We start from the raw sequence: 15,998 nt of genomic DNA, 5'->3' as shown, positions 1-15,998 counted from the left end.
GCAGGAAAATAGAACAAAGTTCTTGTTCTTGCACAATAAGGGAAATTGGCTTAGAACGGATGATCTGTGCAAGATGTTTTGTACAACGCCCTGGAAAGGTCAAAAAAGATTATCTATAATTTTGCCTACTGCTAAAATGACGACACAAAATATACGCGATAAAAACTATTAGCACAATCTGATAAAGCATAAGTTTTTACCCCCATGGAACTACTTTGTACATTCCACATTTTGTAGTATTTTGTAAGTGACCTGAAACTGAAAAAAGATTCAACTGGGTTTATATGGGGTCATAAAATATAATTGATCAAATAATATTGGAGCGAGGGGGAAAATCAGTAAGTTTGCAAAATGATTTACAAAAAAAAATATTATTATTTGAAAAGACATGGAGAAAAAAGAAATACTACGGCCGTAGTGAAGCATGGTGGTGGTAGCATCGTGCTTTGCCTTCTTGTATGCTTCTCTGTCTAAGTGCAGGACACAATCACTGACTTTTCATGAAAATATTTAACTGTAAAAAAAAAAAAAAAAAAAAAAAATAGCACCAGGATCACAAAGCACATCAGGAAGAGAACTAAAACATGGCATGTTTTTTGGGCTACTGCATCTTTTTTTTTATAGAAGTAAGATGCTTAAAGGGATCCAAAGAGTTTATAGTTTTGGTTTGTTAAATTATGTATATAGTGGAAATAAACCAAACCAACAATACAACTTTTACACTGATTGAGGCTCGACAAACAGTGTGATAAATGTGAAAGCGTTCTTAGAAAACTCCAAGAAAGGGAAAAACTTACTCAGGCATCACTAATCGCAAATCCAGTAGAGTGATCCGTTGCTCCGTGTTCGACTCGTTGTGCCTTGTTATGCTCACTCAAGGCACATGGTTGTACATCACACTCAGATCTATATGGGAATATTTACTAATTTAACGATCTAATACTTCAACCTGAAACCTGAAACTGAGGCATATTTAAGAAAAACAACAATGTCGCAGGTTCAAGCGAGGTTTTTCACCGAAAACAAAAAGTAAGTATGTTTTCGTTTGTTTTGTGTAATATAGCTTGTGGACTATAACTGCTGTAGTTAGCATGGTGTAGTGGCTAACATGGTGTAGTAGCTAACATGGTATAGTGGCTAGCATGGTGTAGTAGCTAACATGGTGTAGTGGCTAACATGGTGTAGTGGCTAGCATGGTGTAGTAGCTAGCATGGTGTAGTGGCTAGCATGGTGTAGTAGCTAGCATGGTGTAGTGGTTAACCTGGTGTAGTGGCTAGCATGGTGTAGTAGCTAGCATGGTGTAGTGGCTAGCATGGTGTAGTAGCTAGCATGGTGTAGTAGCTAGCATGGTGTAGTAGCTAGCATGGTGTAGTGGTTAACCTGGTGTAGTGGCTAGCATGGTGTAGTGGCTAGCATGGTGTAGTGGCTAGCATGGTGTAGTGGCTAGCCTGGTGTAGTGGCTAGCATGGTGTAGTGGCTAGCATGGTGTAGTGGCTAGCATGGTGTAGTGGCTAGCATGGTGTAGTAGTTAACCTGGTGTAGTGGCTAGCATGGTGTAGTGGCTAGCATGGAGTAGTGGCTAGCATGGTGTAGTGGCTAGCCTGGTGTAGTGGCTAGCCTGGTGTAGTGGCTAGCATGGTGTAGTGGCTAGCATGGTGTAGTGGCTAGCATGGTGTAGTGGCTAACATGGTGTAGTGGCTAGCATGGTGTAGTGGCTAACATGGTGTAGTGGCTAGCATGGTGTAGTGGTTAATCTGATGTAGTGGCTAGCATGGTGTAGTGGCTAGCATGGTGTAGTGGCTAGCATGGTGTAGTGGCTAGCATGGAGTAGTGGCTAGCCTGGTGTAGTGGTTAATCTGATGTAGTGGCTAGCATGGTTTAGTGGCTAGCATGGTGTAGTGGCTAGCATGGAGTAGTGGCTAGCATGGTGTAGTGGTTAATCTGATGTAGTGGCTAGCATGGTTTAGTGGCTAGCATGGTGTAGTGGCTAGCATGGAGTAGTGGCTAGCATGGAGTAGTGGCTAGCCTGGTGTAGTGGTTAGCCTGGTGTAGTGGCTAGCCTGGTGTAGTGGCTAGCCTGGTGTAGTGGCTAGCCTGGTGTAGTGGCTAGCATTGTTAGCTGAGGTTGTGTCGAGTTATATTACTCATAATTAAACATGATTAGATCATCACACAGATGTAACTATGTATATAAAATATATTAACTTAAAGAATCAACGTTACTAAACTCGACCTTATAAAGTTTGTAGCTCGAGACTCAGTTGCAGTGATGTAATAACCTCCTGTGGTTCTGACGTCACGTGTAAAAATAATAACATTTTCTCAGAATTATTTTACGCTTACTTTTGTATTTCAAAGCTGGAAAAAAGGAGTGTGTGAGTGTTTGTGTGTTAAAAATGACTGTTTGTGTTCATATTTGATGTTTCTATATAAAGGCTGAATGTTTGTGTAAGTGAGCTGAAGTGAATAACAGGATTGTGTCTTGTTGACATATCGAATGCTAACATGTTTGTTTGTTAATATTTCAAGACTGAATTGTGTCCTAGACTTACAACTGATTTTGGTGTGTGTGTGTGTTTGCAGATTTGCTGTAGATGACGTGCCTTTCTCCATCCCGGCTACATCAGAGGTCACACACCTGAGCGATGTTATTAACAAACTGCTGGAGGCCCGAAATGGTGAGTTGCTGACTGTCCATGTGACACAAGACTCACCAAATTGATCTCGTACCTCTTTTGTCATTCAGGTTCTTTCTCAGGTAGTTCAGGTCGATAGAACACTAATCAAAGGGACTTTTCATAAAGAAGGAAGGTTTGAATAAACATCTTTTTTTGACTTGGCAGCGGATCACAAACATGTGGAGTTTGACTTCCTGGTTCGAAGTCAGTTCCTGCGCTCCACACTGGCCACTCACATGGAGGCAGAGAACATCTCAACGGTACCAATTGCATAAATGGCTGGCTGAAAGAGCTGAATTTAGAGCATTTTTTTGTATATTATATATGCCAGTAATAACCTGTGTGTGTGGTGTATAGGAAGAAGTTGTGGAAATCGAGTACGTAGAGAAATTCACTGCACCGCAGCCAGAGGAGTGTATCATGCACGACGACTGGATCAGCTCAGTGGAGGCAGACTCGGAATGGTGAGAGCAAAAAATACACTTCTGTCAGTGAAAGCTTGTTTGATGGCGGTGTTTAACTTCTCTCTTTCCTGTGTGTGTGTGTGTTAGGATTCTCACAGGGTCGTATGATAAGACAGCACGGATTTGGTCTCTCGAAGGGAAGGCGATGATGACCGTTGCTGGACACACAGATGTAGTGAAGGATGTGGCCTGGATAAAAAGAGGTGATCCAGATGTGGATGGCTGCTTGAGCTGTGGGGTTGTTTATTAACATGGGCAAACAGTATAGTGTGAAGTTGTATATGATATTGTAAGTTGAGGTAAAGTTTTTGATTGTGTGTGTGTGTGTGTTTTCAGAGGGACTGACATCGCTGCTGCTTACCTCCTCGCTGGACCAGACGGTGCTGCTGTGGGAGTGGAACTCGGAGAGGAACAAACTGAAGGCTCGTCACTGCTGCCGTGGACATGCTGGGAGCGTGGACACCATCTCTGTCGACCCTACGCGCACTAAGGTGTGTGTGTGTGTGTGTGTATATGCGCATGTGATTACATAGATTTAAATATGTGTATATATGGATATATAGTCATATTTCCTGAATTATAGAAACGTCTGTAATTCCAGTCCCAATATATTCTATTCGTCTCAGTTTTGCAGTGGATCTTGGGACAGAATGCTGAAGCTCTGGTCAGCAGGTAAGATGCCACAAGAGCATAATAGGAAATACACTCGGCTTCTAGTTACTAATGTGTCTCTTTCTTTCTCAGTTCCAACAGAAGAGGAGGACGAGGTGGAGGAACCCAACAGACCACGGAAAAAACAGAAGACTGAGCAGCTGGGACTGACGAAGGTGACCGGGCTCGGTGTCTCTCTCTATAGAAGTAGTCATGTTGTCGCCTACTGGGCGTTGCGGATATAATAAAATTCTCCGGTCTCTCTGTTGTCTCTGTGTAGACTCCTCTGATGACTCTGTCTGGCCACACGGAGGCTGTGTCCAGTGTCCTGTGGACGGACGCGGAGGAGCTGTGCAGTGCATCATGGGACCACACCATTCGGCTTTGGGACGCTGAGACAGGAGGACAGAAAAGTGCTCTGGTGAGACACAGGGAAATGTCCTAATGCTCTAGTTACATACTACTACTGTTACTGCTAAAGCTTTACTCAGTAATGATAGCAGATTAATAGAGATGTAGAAAAGCCTGAGTGTAAATGAATGGGTTTGTTTGTAGACGGGCAGTAAGGTGTTTAACTGCGTCTCGTACTCGCCGCTGTGTCGCCGTCTGGCCTCAGGGAGCACAGACAGACACGTTCGTCTGTGGGACCCGCGCTCTAAAGGTGAGCAAAACACACACACACACAATGAGTACACACAGACTATACTGCAAAAAGTCTGCTTGTCTGTCTGTTCCGTTTCTCTGTCGGTCTCATGTCTCACTGTCACAGTCTGTCTCTCGTTCTGTTTCTTCCTCTTTCTCTGTCTGCCTGTCTCTCTTGTCCCTGTCTCATATCCCTGTTCTGTCTCTCAGATGGTTCTCTGGTTCTGATCTCTCTGACATCACACACCGGTTGGGTAACAACAGTCAGGTGGTCTCCTTCTCACGAGCAGCAGCTCATCTCTGGCTCACTGGACAACATGGTCAAACTTTGGGACACCAGGAGGTAGGCTGTGTGTGTGTGTGTGTGTGTGGAGGGGGGTGTTTGGTGGGTAGGGGGAGGTGAAAGAGAGAGAGACATTCATGTCCTTTTAATCTTCCATGGTTCTATGTTGTATTTTTTGACATTGTATTATGTTTCTCTTCTCTCTAATGGTGTGTGTTTTGCTTTCTGCAGTTGTAAAGCTCCTCTGTATGATCTGGCAGCTCATGAGGACAAAGTGCTATGTGCTGATTGGACGGACAGTGGGGTACGTGACCGTGTTCAGAGTCGTAGCAGTGTGTGTGTCTGTCTGTGTGTGTGCATGTGTGTGTGTGTGTGTCTGTCTGTGTGTGTGTCTGTCTGTGTGTGTGTCTGTCTGTGTGTGTGTCTGTCTGTGTGTGTGTCTGTCTGTGTGTGTGTCTGTCTGTGTGTGTGTCTGTCTGTGTGTGTGTCTGTCTGTGTGTGTGTCTGTCTGTGTGCGTGCGCCTGTGTGCGTGCGCCTGTGTGCGTGCGCCTGTGTGCGTGTGTCTAGCTAGTGTGACACGTTTTTTAGAGCGTTGTCAGCCGTGTACCTCATTAGTAAAACATTTTTAATTACTTAATTTAATTGTGAAGTAATTAAATTTAATTAAATTTAAGCCACGCGTGAGCAATTTCATTTTGCGATTGATTTTCAACATTAATTCTCTATTTTATAAATACATACCTGTATCTCATGTTCATGAACAGTTGTGGCTGTATCGTGTTCATGTTTCAGGTTCAGCTCACTTCAGTTATCTGAAATTCTTTTTTTTCTTTTCTCTCTCGATTTGTAGCTGATTTTAAGCGGCGGCGCCGACAACAAGCTCTACACGTTCAGATACTCGGGGTGTGTGCGTGACGCTGGGGCATAAAGTTCCATCTCCGTCTCACCTCCTCGTATCTGGACTCAGTCACCGGTGGATTTACAATGTTTTATTGCTCCTCTTTTACATTTTACATACCCAGAGTTTGCTCCGCTTCTGTATGATCTTTTGTTCTCTGTATTCTAATTAAATGTAAAGAAAACTTCACCTGATTGAATACAGATTTATTGACACCACAAACCATCTCTTTGTTATTCATTTGTCATTTATATACAGTATTATATATTTGTAACAAATAGAGTTGAGTGCAAAAGTTTGTACACCCACAGAACACAACTTCACAGCTAGATGTATAATGTGATAATGTTTTTCTTCACAACTTACAGAAATGGTCAAAATGTGTATTATATTAATAGTAAAAACTATTTCAAATGTGATCTAAATGTCAATGTGAATACTTGTTCACTCCTCGCCTTTAGAAAATGCTTCCGATATCGACCGTATCCTCAAAACAGCAACTAATTTCCTTTTGTTGGATGTTTTTGTTTGTTTGTTTGTTTGTTTGTTTTGTTTTTTAATAAATCCTGCCTTTCAAAAATAAAACTCAATACATCACTTGTCGCATTACTGCTTCTATCTTGCGTTATTTTTGTCTATGCAATTTTTGAAGGTTTTATTTCAATTTGAATTATAGCCTTTTGCGTTGCACTACGTTTGATTATCTTGATTATTTGATTTTTAATTTTGTTTTTTTTCTTCATAATACTTCAACTTGTTGTCTAGCATTTAATTGCAGTATCCACTTGTTTAATTCCGCTTGTATCCACTAGACGGCGACAAAGCTTTAATTCACTTACTGGAAAATAGAAACGATTCTTTTTGATTTTATTCGTTTATTCTGTTTATATATATATTTATATAATATGTATATATGTATATGTATATATATAATATGTATATTTTATATATATATATAAAATGTATGTGTATATATACAGTACATATATACCCCTCAGGGTTGTGTCCTCTCCCCACTGCTCTTCTCCCTGTACACAAATGACTGCACCTCTAATGACCCCTCTGTCAAGCTACTGAGGTTTGCAGATGACACCACACTGATCGGCCTCATCCAAGACAGTGACGAGTCTGCTTACAGATTGGAGGTTGAATGGCTGTCTGTCTGGTGCAGTCTTAACAACCTGGAGCTGAACACGCTCAAGACAGTGGAGATGATTGTGGACTTTAGGAGAAACCCCCCTGCTCTCCCCCCACTCACCGTCATGGACAGCATTGTGACAGCAGTGAAGTCATTCAGATTCCTGGAAACCACAATCTCCCAGGACCTGAAGTGGGACATTCACATAGACTCCATTGTGAAAAAGGATCAGCAGAGGTTGTACTTTCTTTGCCAGCTGAGGAAGTTCAATCTGCCACAGGAACCTGTTGAAACAGTTCTACACTGCCATCATTGAATCCATCCTCTGCACTTCAGTGACTGTTTGGTTCAGCTCAGCTACCAAATCTGACCTCAGAAGACTACAGAGAGTAGTCCGGACTGCTGAGCGAGCCATTGGCACAACACTCATCACTCTCCAAGATCTGTACTTCTCCAGAGTGAGCAAAAGGGCAAAGACAATCACTCTGGACCCCTCACATCCAGCACACACACTCACTCTGGACCCTTCACATCCAGCACACTCGCTCACTCTGGACCCTTCACATCCAGCACACTCGCTCACTCTGGACCCCTCACATCCAGCACACTCGCTCACTCTGGACCCCTCACATCCAGCACACACACTCACTCTGGACCCTTCACATCCAGCACACACACTCACTCTGGACCCTTCACATCCAGCACACTCGCTCACTCTGGACCCCTCACATCCAGCACACTCCCTCACTCTGGACCCCTCACATCCAGCACACACACACACTCTGGACCCTTCACATCCAGCACACTCGCTCACTCTGGACCCCTCACATCCAGCACACTCGCTCACTCTGGACCCCTCACATCCAGCACACTCCCTCACTCTGGACCCCTCACATCCAGCACACTCCCTCACTCTGGACCCCTCACATCCAGCACACTCCCTCACTCTGGACCCCTCACATCCAGCACACTCCCTCACTCTGGACCCCTCACATCCAGCACACTCCCTCACTCTGGACCCCTCACATCCAGCACACTCCCTCACTCTGGACCCCTCACATCCAGCACACTCCCTCACTCTGGACCTCTCACATCCAGCACACTCCCTCACTCTGGACCCCTCACATCCAGCACACTCCCTCACTCTGGACCTCTCACATCCAGCACACTCACTCTTCAAACTGTTGCCATCTGGTCGACGCTACAGAGCCCTGAGCACCAGAACGACCAGACACAGGAACAGTTTCTTCCCTCAGGCAATCCATCTGATAAACACTTAACATACACAGAACACACAACACTATTCTTACATTATTTATTTAAAACACATACTTACTTATTTATATTTCAATTTGAACATTCTGTACATGCAAACTGTCTATATTATATATGTGTTCGTGTCTTGTCAATGTCATTCTGTTACACTGTAGAGCTTCTGTCACTAAAACGTGAAAACACACCTGGCAATAAAGATCATTCTGATTCCGATTCTGATGCAGTTCCACTTGTAGCCACAAGGCGGAGCTACATCGCTGTTTTTAATCTATATCCTCAGTCTAAGAAGAAGTGCTCGATAAGATAAACATGGCGGATGCGTTTCACTCGCAGTGTTAATAGCACTGGCGATGTTAGTGTTTTATTTTGTTTACTTAACACGTCCCAAACTGTTGCTGTATTTATATCAGTCTTGTTTTCTCTCTAGTGAGCGCTATGGGGAAAAAAGAAAAGGGTGACCGAGGTAATTATTATACTCTGTTATTGTGGTGTAGCAGCTTAAAATCCTCCTCATTATAAACAACCCTGAAGCTTCCTGGTGATTATTATTATGTCCTTATTATGTGCTTTAATAAAGGAAACAAGAAGCCATTTGGTTCACTTACAGAGGTGTCTTTCTGTATGCTTTCATATATTTTAAGTAAATCATGTAAAAAAAAAAAAATGTCTGAACAATCAATCAGTCTAGTCAACTTGTGTGTGTGTGTGTGTGTGTGTGTGTGTGTGTGTGTGTATATATATATATAAAGTGCACACTTAGGTGGTCGTTTGGGATTCATTCCTAAATTGTTTAGTATTAAATGATCATGTAAATAAATGTCTGTTTTGCAGACAGAAAGTCAAAGAAACGCTATTATAACGATGATGATGATGAGGAGGAAGAAAGCTCCGCCCCTGGCGGCGAGTCACAGGAAGCCATACCTGCAGCAGCGGGTAAGCAGGTCGATGAATCCAGCACCAAAGTGGACGAATACGGGGCTAAAGACTACAGATCACAGATGCTGCTGAAGGCGGATCATTTCTCTCGACCTCTTTGGGTGGTAAGAGAACCGACTCCTGTGATCGTTCTGCAGCCTGATGGGTCTGTGAGATGCTTCCATGTGTCATGAGTGCATATGAGTGCATAATGTATTAAGTGATAAGTGAAATGTCCATCCAAAGTGCACACACACCCACCGTGGTATTGCCGGCCCGAGACTCGAACCCACAACCTTAGGGTTAGGCGTCAAACTCTCTAACCATTAGGCTACGACTTTATCCAGATGTATTATTGCATCGATTTGTTTTAATCCCAAGAAAACTAACCACAGAATTTCTAACAGTCATTCAGGATTTAAAAAAGAAACCAATGGACGGTGTAAACAAGCTGCACAAGAAACAAACACACTCCTTTTTTTGGGCTTTAATGAGTGTTTGAATGAAACGGTGTTTTCTTGCCGTAACTGATGTATCGTTGTGTGTGTGTGTGTGTGTGTGTGTGTGTCAGGCTCCTGATGGTCATATCTTCCTGGAGGCGTTCTCACCGGTCTATAAGTACGCTCAGGACTTTCTGGTGGCCATCGCAGAGCCGGTGTGCAGGCCCATCCACGTGCACGAGTACAAACTGACCGCCTACTCGCTGTACGCCGCTGTGAGCGTCGGCCTGCAGACCTCAGACATTATAGAGTACCTGCAGAAACTCAGCAAGACGTCCGTCCCCGACGGCATCGTTCAGTTCATAAAGGTACGAGCACGAGCAAAAGTTAGGGTAGAAGATCAATACAGAGTCTGGAGACGTGTTTCCGTCGTCGTGACGATCTGCGCTTGTAAAGCTGACCGTGGTTTGTTTTGTCTTCGTTGTGTTTCAGTTGTGCACAGTGAGCTACGGGAAAGTCAAGCTGGTACTGAAACATAACAGGTTTGTGTTTCAGCCCGATTCTCAGATTTGGCTTACACGCTCATCTGTTTCACAGTGAAAAATCAGCCAATCAGAAACAAGCATTTTCTGTAGCTGTAATGTTTAACGATTTAAGTGTAACAGAAAAAAAATGTTTTGTACGTGTAGGTATTTTGTGGAAAGTGCTTTTCCGGATGTGATCCAGCGACTGCTTCAGGATCTTGTGATTCGAGACTGTCGTCTCCGCAACGCAGAGGGAGAAGAGCCTGAGCTCATCACGGAGGTCATCTCCAACAAACCTGCAGTGAGTGGACACACACACACACACACACACACACACAGATTTACTTTCACTGTCTGTCACTATGTACTCATCTGTACACATATTCCTGGATGGATATAATCGGATGCTCGTTCCCTCAGATCTCCAAGACCCTGCAGGATAACGGTGCTGCGTCCACGTCACAGTCAGCAGACGGACAGGGCAGCAATGCCCAGGTTCCTGAGGACATCTTCAGCTACTACGAACAGATGGACAAAGAGGAGGAGGAAGAGGAAGAGACGCAGACTGTCTCTTTTGAGATACGCCAGGTCGTGAGAGTTATGTTTTAAACATTAAATTTGATATGAAGTAAAAGTTGAAATGCCGTGCGCTGAGACTCTTGTTCGGTCTTAGGAGATGATCGAGGAGCTGCAGAAGCGCTGTATCCAGCTGGAGTACCCTCTGTTAGCCGAGTACGACTTCCGTAACGACACGGTAAACCCCGACATTAACATCGACCTGAAGCCCACCGCCGTGCTCAGACCGTACCAGGAAAAGAGCCTGCGTAAGATGTTCGGCAACGGTCGAGCTCGGTCCGGTGTGATCGTCCTGCCCTGCGGTAAACATCCACCACACATTTAGCCCGGATTACGGCTGAACCAGTGTGTCGTTTACTTATTAGCCATAAAAACAGTAGGGGAAAAAATCTCATGGGGCGCAAACTTGTTCTAGCTATAAAAGGTAACTAATAAATAAATGTTGTGCTCTTCAGGAGCTGGGAAGTCATTGGTGGGAGTCACAGCAGCCTGCACTGTGCGGAAGCGCTGCCTGGTGTTGGGGAACTCCTCGGTGTCCGTGGAGCAGTGGAAGGCCCAGTTTAAAATGTGGTCCACCATCGACGACTCGCAGATCTGCCGCTTCACATCCGACGCCAAGGACAAGCCCATCGGCTGCTCGGTGGCCATCAGCACCTACTCCATGCTGGGCCACACCACCAAGCGCTCCTGGGAGGCTGAGAGAGTGATGGAGTGGATGCGCAGTCAGGAGTGGGGGCTCATCATCCTGGACGAGGTCCACACAATCCCAGGTGTCTAAATGTCAATCTCTAAAGTTCTGTGCTGTGTTTCTGCAAGTTTAAAGACAGACAACCAGTAAAAACAACCTGTGATCAGGAGATGAATAAAGTTTGAGTATTTAAAAGAACTTGAAGATTCTAAAAACATGAATGATTTAACAAGACATGGAACTAATGTCCCTCTTGTTTTCTCTTTTCTCGTGTCTCTCTCTCTCTCTCACACATGCAGCAAGAATGTTCCGGCGTGTTCTGACCATAGTCCAGGCCCACTGTAAGCTGGGTTTGACCGCCACGCTGGTGCGAGAGGACGATAAGATCGTCGACCTTAACTTCCTGATCGGGCCCAAACTGTTCGAGGCCAACTGGATGGAGCTGCAGAACAACGGCTACATCGCGAAAGTGCAGTGTGCCGAGGTGAAACACACGACTTAATAATAATAACAATCAATCACACACACTCCCGGTGTGCATGTGCAGAAGAGTACGTGCGTATCTGAGCGCTCTATTTAACCGTAAACGTACCGCGTTTGATTCTCAGGTGTGGTGTCCGATGTCCCCGGAGTTTTATCGCGAATACGTGGCGATAAAGACGAAGAAACGGATCCTGCTTTACACCATGAACCCCAACAAGTTCCGCGCATGCCAGTTCCTCATCCACTTCCACGAGAGACGCAACGACAAGATCATCGTCTTCGCCGACAACGTCTTCGCGCTCAAGGAATACGCCATTCTCCTTAACAAGTAAACCGCCGGTTTGACTCGTGTCTTTAAGGAGAAAAACGCCAGATTGTGCTTTATGACGCTGCCACGGAGTCGGTGACGGAGCCAAGCAGATAGGAGTTGGTTTAAATTAGACGTTTTTATTTTGGATGGATTTATTATTTATAATAATCACATTCTATATTGATTTCTTTTTTTTTATTATTATATCTGCTTCTTCTCAGCTTGGCAGAAATCTCACACTGACCCGATTCGAGTTCACTTTCTTGTTAATCTTCTCCTGAGCAGCTTAGTAGAAAGCGTTTGCTGTGTTCACTTCTAGACGACGTGACTCGCCTGCGTCTGTTTAATAAGACGTCTGTTTTTAATTCCCTCTTTCTCCAGACCGTACATTTACGGCCCCACGTCCCAAGGGGAACGCATGCAGATCCTCCAGAATTTCAAGCACAACCCAAAGATCAACACCATTTTCATCTCCAAGGTAACAGACCTTCGTAGACCGGTTAGGGTTCAGATACGGTCGCGTTCATCTTTCCTGTCACGTACTCCTGGACCAGGGTCAGGTGGCCAGATTAACCGCTAATCAGATTAGCTTCACATCAACAAAGCAGCCAGTGTGGTTTGTGCTGCTTTCAGACGGAATGCTTTTACACGCTGGGTCTGATGACGCTCAGATTTAACTTTTTAAGGACACGAAAAATCATTCGAGGACACGAAGTTGTACATTAAGACCTGGAGGAACTGATTTTTTTTTTTGGAAGCACAACGCTGGTCACACGCTTGATGCTTACATCATTTTCCACTCCTCCTTCCATCACTAGAGGAATCAATCCGAACTCTCCAGAATTTATATCTCGATCTATATTGTGTAAAGAAATGTTATGCCTCCAATGTTTTATCCCTTATTTCATACATTCATTAATTCTCATATATTTGTAGCTAGATTTCGAATGAATGAGTGAATCCTCGTCTTCTATGGTTTTAATTTATTTTTTCACTAAAAAATACTAGTGTTTCACTAACACTCTTTTCTGTCCTCGCTCAGGTCGGAGATACGTCCTTCGACCTGCCTGAGGCGAACGTTTTGATCCAGATCTCTTCTCACGGAGGCTCACGTCGTCAGGAAGCTCAGAGACTGGGCAGAGTGCTGCGGGCCAAGAAAGGTAACAATGGCCAAAAATAGGAAATGCTTCTGAAATCTCTTTATTCCTGTCTGCTGCTATGTGGTGTACTGAAGGTGTGTATGTGTGTATGTGTGTGTGTATGTATGTGTGTGTATATATGTATGTGTGTGTGTATGTGTGCGTGTGTGTGTGTGCATGTATGTGTGTGGGTGTGTGCGCGTGTGTTTGCGCGTGTATGTGCTCGTGTGTGTGTATGTATGTGTGCGTGTGTATGTATGCGCGTATGTGTGCGCGCGCGTGTGTGTGTGTATGTATGTGTGCGTGTGTGTGTGTGTGTGTGTGTGTGTGTGTGTGTGTGTATGTGTGCGTGTATGTGTGTGTATGTGTGTGTATGTGTGTATGTATGTGTGCGTGTGCGTGTGTGTGTGTGTGTAGGGATGGTTGCTGAAGAATACAATGCCTACTTTTACTCGCTGGTGTCTCAGGACACACAGGAAATGGCTTATTCAACAAAAAGACAGCGCTTCCTGGTGGACCAGGGATACAGTTTTAAGGTTCAGTAATTACTCCATCATATAAAAGTAAAATAAAAAAAAAGAAATGTTTAAAAATTGAAACTAAACCTTCTTTCTTTCTTTCTTTCTTTCTTTCTTTCTTTCTTTTTCTCTCTTTAAGGTGATCACTAAGCTGGCAGGAATGGAAGAGGAGAACTTGATGTTCTCGACACGTGAGGAACAGCAGCAGCTGCTACAGAAAGTTCTGGCGGCGTCCGACCTGGACGCAGAGGAAGAGGTGGTGATCGGAGAGTTCGGAGGAAAAACTCAGGTACGTCTACTTTACAATTCGCAGTAAAACGGATCTGTAAGCACATCACGTTGTATCACATCACGTGTGTTTTAATCCTCATTCAGATTAATGATCACAGCTTAGATTCCATCCACACACAGGGTTAACGTTTTTAAAGTATGTTGCATGAGACAGAAAAAAAAGTCCACCAGAAGTTTTTTTTTCATGTTTACACTCGGCAAAATCTACACAGAGGACACGTACAGTTAGTTCATGTCAGGATTTCCTGACACAGCATACGGCATTCTGGGTTCAAAGTCTCTACCTGCCGTATAAATACGGACACGGACATTCGCGCTGACTCGGATGCTGAGCACCTTTTTTTTTTTTTTTTTTTTTTTGCTTATTTAATTTAATAAAAAATAATTATCTCAAGTGTCAACGAGAGATTTATTTTTTTTGGAATTCTTAAGAGTTTCTTACATTTTTGTTTATACCGTCGTTTGTTTTTTCATATTGTTTCCTTCATTATTATCTACATATTTTTCTTCTACCTCCTGTCCAGTTTTCTCGTCGAGCCGGCACCATGAGCTCCATGTCAGGAGCAGACGACGCCGTCTACATGGAGTACCAGTCGTCACGAGGCAAGATGGCAGCCTGCAAGAACATTCACCCTCTCTTCAAACGCTTCCGGAAGTGAGCGTAGAGAAGAACGTCGCTAACGACACCCGAGGTGTCGGCTAGAGACGCGATAGAAAGAGACTTAAAGCGTTAACGGAAAAAGAAATAACGAGTGAAACGAAGAAAATATGTTCCATATGATTTAAAGTGTCTGTACCAGAAAAGATTACTGATGTCCATAACGGTGTCTTTTTGCTTTTTAATATTTTATTTCTTGTTTTTGTACAAACACAAACTCGCCTTTATTGACCGTTTCATTATATTTTATGACAATTTAAATAAATGAAGTCTATGTAAATCTGGATTGTTTTGTAATCATGTTATGAACTGAACTGGCAGAAGTGTTTATAGCTAATCAGATCAGGAGAATTTCTTCTAATCTTTGGCTTTAGCATTACGACTCTTTTCGAAGAATTTGGCCCCAAAAGACCGGTTAAACTCAGGACACGGTCATGCTTGCCAAACTGGATAAAATAATCCCAGAGCTTTCAAGTTGTAAAGTTTTTAGATTGAGAATTAATTGATTGCATGTAAGAGTGACTTTATATTTGCAAATTCACTCACTCACTCACTCATTTTCTACCGCTTATCCGAACTACCTCGGGTCACGGGGAGCCTGTGCCTATCTCAGGCATCATCGGGCATCAAGGCAGGATACACCCTGGACGGAGTGCCAACCCATCACGGTACACACACACACTCTCATTTACTCACACAATCACACACTACGGACAATATTCCAGAGATGCCAATCAACCTACCATGCATGTCTTTGGACCGGGGGAGGAAACCGGAGTACCCGGAGGAAACCCCAGAGGCACGGGGAGAACATGCAAACTCCACACACACAAGGTGGAGGCGGGAATCGAACCCCCAACCCTGGAGGTGTGAGGCGAACGTGCTAACCAATAAGCCACCGTGCCCCCTTTGCAAATTCAGCAACATTTAATTAAAAAAAGGGGGAAATAATTGTCATGTTCATTTCTGTAGGAAGCAGCTTACTGTACACTGTAAGAAAATTAAAAAGGATGAGGGCGAAGATCTGAATGTAGAAGAACGACTTTATTCCAGCGTAGCAGTGACAAAATGCGTGAAGTACTTCGGGCTCGTCGGAGTCAAGAAGAACCCTGGACAAATCCTGCCCAAAGTTGTTCCTTTTTGTCGTTTAAATGTGTATTGAGTGTAAAGACTAAGTGTCCTTGTTTTTGTTTAGTGATGGTCCTTGATGCCCGATGATGGCTTGTATCTTGGAGTGGAATCTTGGTGCCTACAATTTGATATTTATTACAAAAACATTTATATTTGCCATGTGATCCTCGCACTCATGTGCAGTTTATAACCAGACAATCAGCCTCTATTTTTCTCCCCTACACATTAGTTAGTGAGGCAAAAATGTAGCAAGAAACCAAAAAGCACAAACTCGTCAATCCTGAAAACTTTCCAG

General features: G+C 43.8%; 2 protein-coding genes across 2 annotated transcripts; both read left to right on the top strand.

The window, feature by feature from the left end:
- The first annotated feature begins 852 nt into the window (after positions 1-852).
- wdr12 (WD repeat domain 12) lies at positions 853-6,223 on the top strand. Its single transcript, XM_060867204.1, has 13 exons — positions 853-1,029; positions 2,584-2,678; positions 2,844-2,938; positions 3,036-3,142; positions 3,230-3,345; positions 3,479-3,633; positions 3,769-3,814; positions 3,887-3,969; positions 4,074-4,214; positions 4,349-4,454; positions 4,646-4,778; positions 4,950-5,022; positions 5,570-6,223. The coding sequence occupies exons 1-13, from the start codon at positions 989-991 to the stop codon at positions 5,645-5,647; spliced, it is 1,269 nt and encodes a 422-aa protein (XP_060723187.1). The 5' UTR covers positions 853-988; the 3' UTR covers positions 5,648-6,223.
- Positions 6,224-8,327: 2,104 nt separating this feature from the next.
- ercc3 (excision repair cross-complementation group 3) lies at positions 8,328-14,852 on the top strand. Its single transcript, XM_060868848.1, has 15 exons — positions 8,328-8,493; positions 8,862-9,070; positions 9,517-9,753; positions 9,878-9,927; positions 10,075-10,210; positions 10,330-10,497; positions 10,583-10,787; positions 10,941-11,255; positions 11,473-11,657; positions 11,782-11,984; positions 12,348-12,444; positions 13,009-13,126; positions 13,523-13,641; positions 13,763-13,912; positions 14,439-14,852. The coding sequence occupies exons 1-15, from the start codon at positions 8,466-8,468 to the stop codon at positions 14,571-14,573; spliced, it is 2,355 nt and encodes a 784-aa protein (XP_060724831.1). The 5' UTR covers positions 8,328-8,465; the 3' UTR covers positions 14,574-14,852.
- Positions 14,853-15,998: the final 1,146 nt, after the last annotated feature.

Source organism: Tachysurus vachellii, chromosome 4, assembly GCF_030014155.1.
Source record: "Tachysurus vachellii isolate PV-2020 chromosome 4, HZAU_Pvac_v1, whole genome shotgun sequence".
NCBI lineage: Eukaryota > Metazoa > Chordata > Actinopteri > Siluriformes > Bagridae > Tachysurus > Tachysurus vachellii.
The sequence above is the reverse complement of the archived record's forward strand: the minus strand, read 5'-3'. Positions and strand labels throughout refer to the sequence as shown.

Excerpts from the sequence above, each read along its gene's own strand:
- wdr12 (XM_060867204.1), top strand. The coding sequence starts at position 989 with ATGTCGCAGGTTCAAGCGAGGTTTTTCACCGAAAACAAAAA. Across the intron at positions 3,346-3,478 it reads TGTGGCCTGGATAAAAAGAG|AGGGACTGACATCGCTGCTG; the intron begins GTGATCCAGATG and ends GTGTGTTTTCAG. Across the intron at positions 4,779-4,949 it reads AAACTTTGGGACACCAGGAG|TTGTAAAGCTCCTCTGTATG; the intron begins GTAGGCTGTGTG and ends TGCTTTCTGCAG.
- ercc3 (XM_060868848.1), top strand. The coding sequence starts at position 8,466 with ATGGGGAAAAAAGAAAAGGGTGACCGAG. Across the intron at positions 8,494-8,861 it reads AAAAGAAAAGGGTGACCGAG|ACAGAAAGTCAAAGAAACGC; the intron begins GTAATTATTATA and ends TCTGTTTTGCAG. Across the intron at positions 12,445-13,008 it reads ACACCATTTTCATCTCCAAG|GTCGGAGATACGTCCTTCGA; the intron begins GTAACAGACCTT and ends GTCCTCGCTCAG.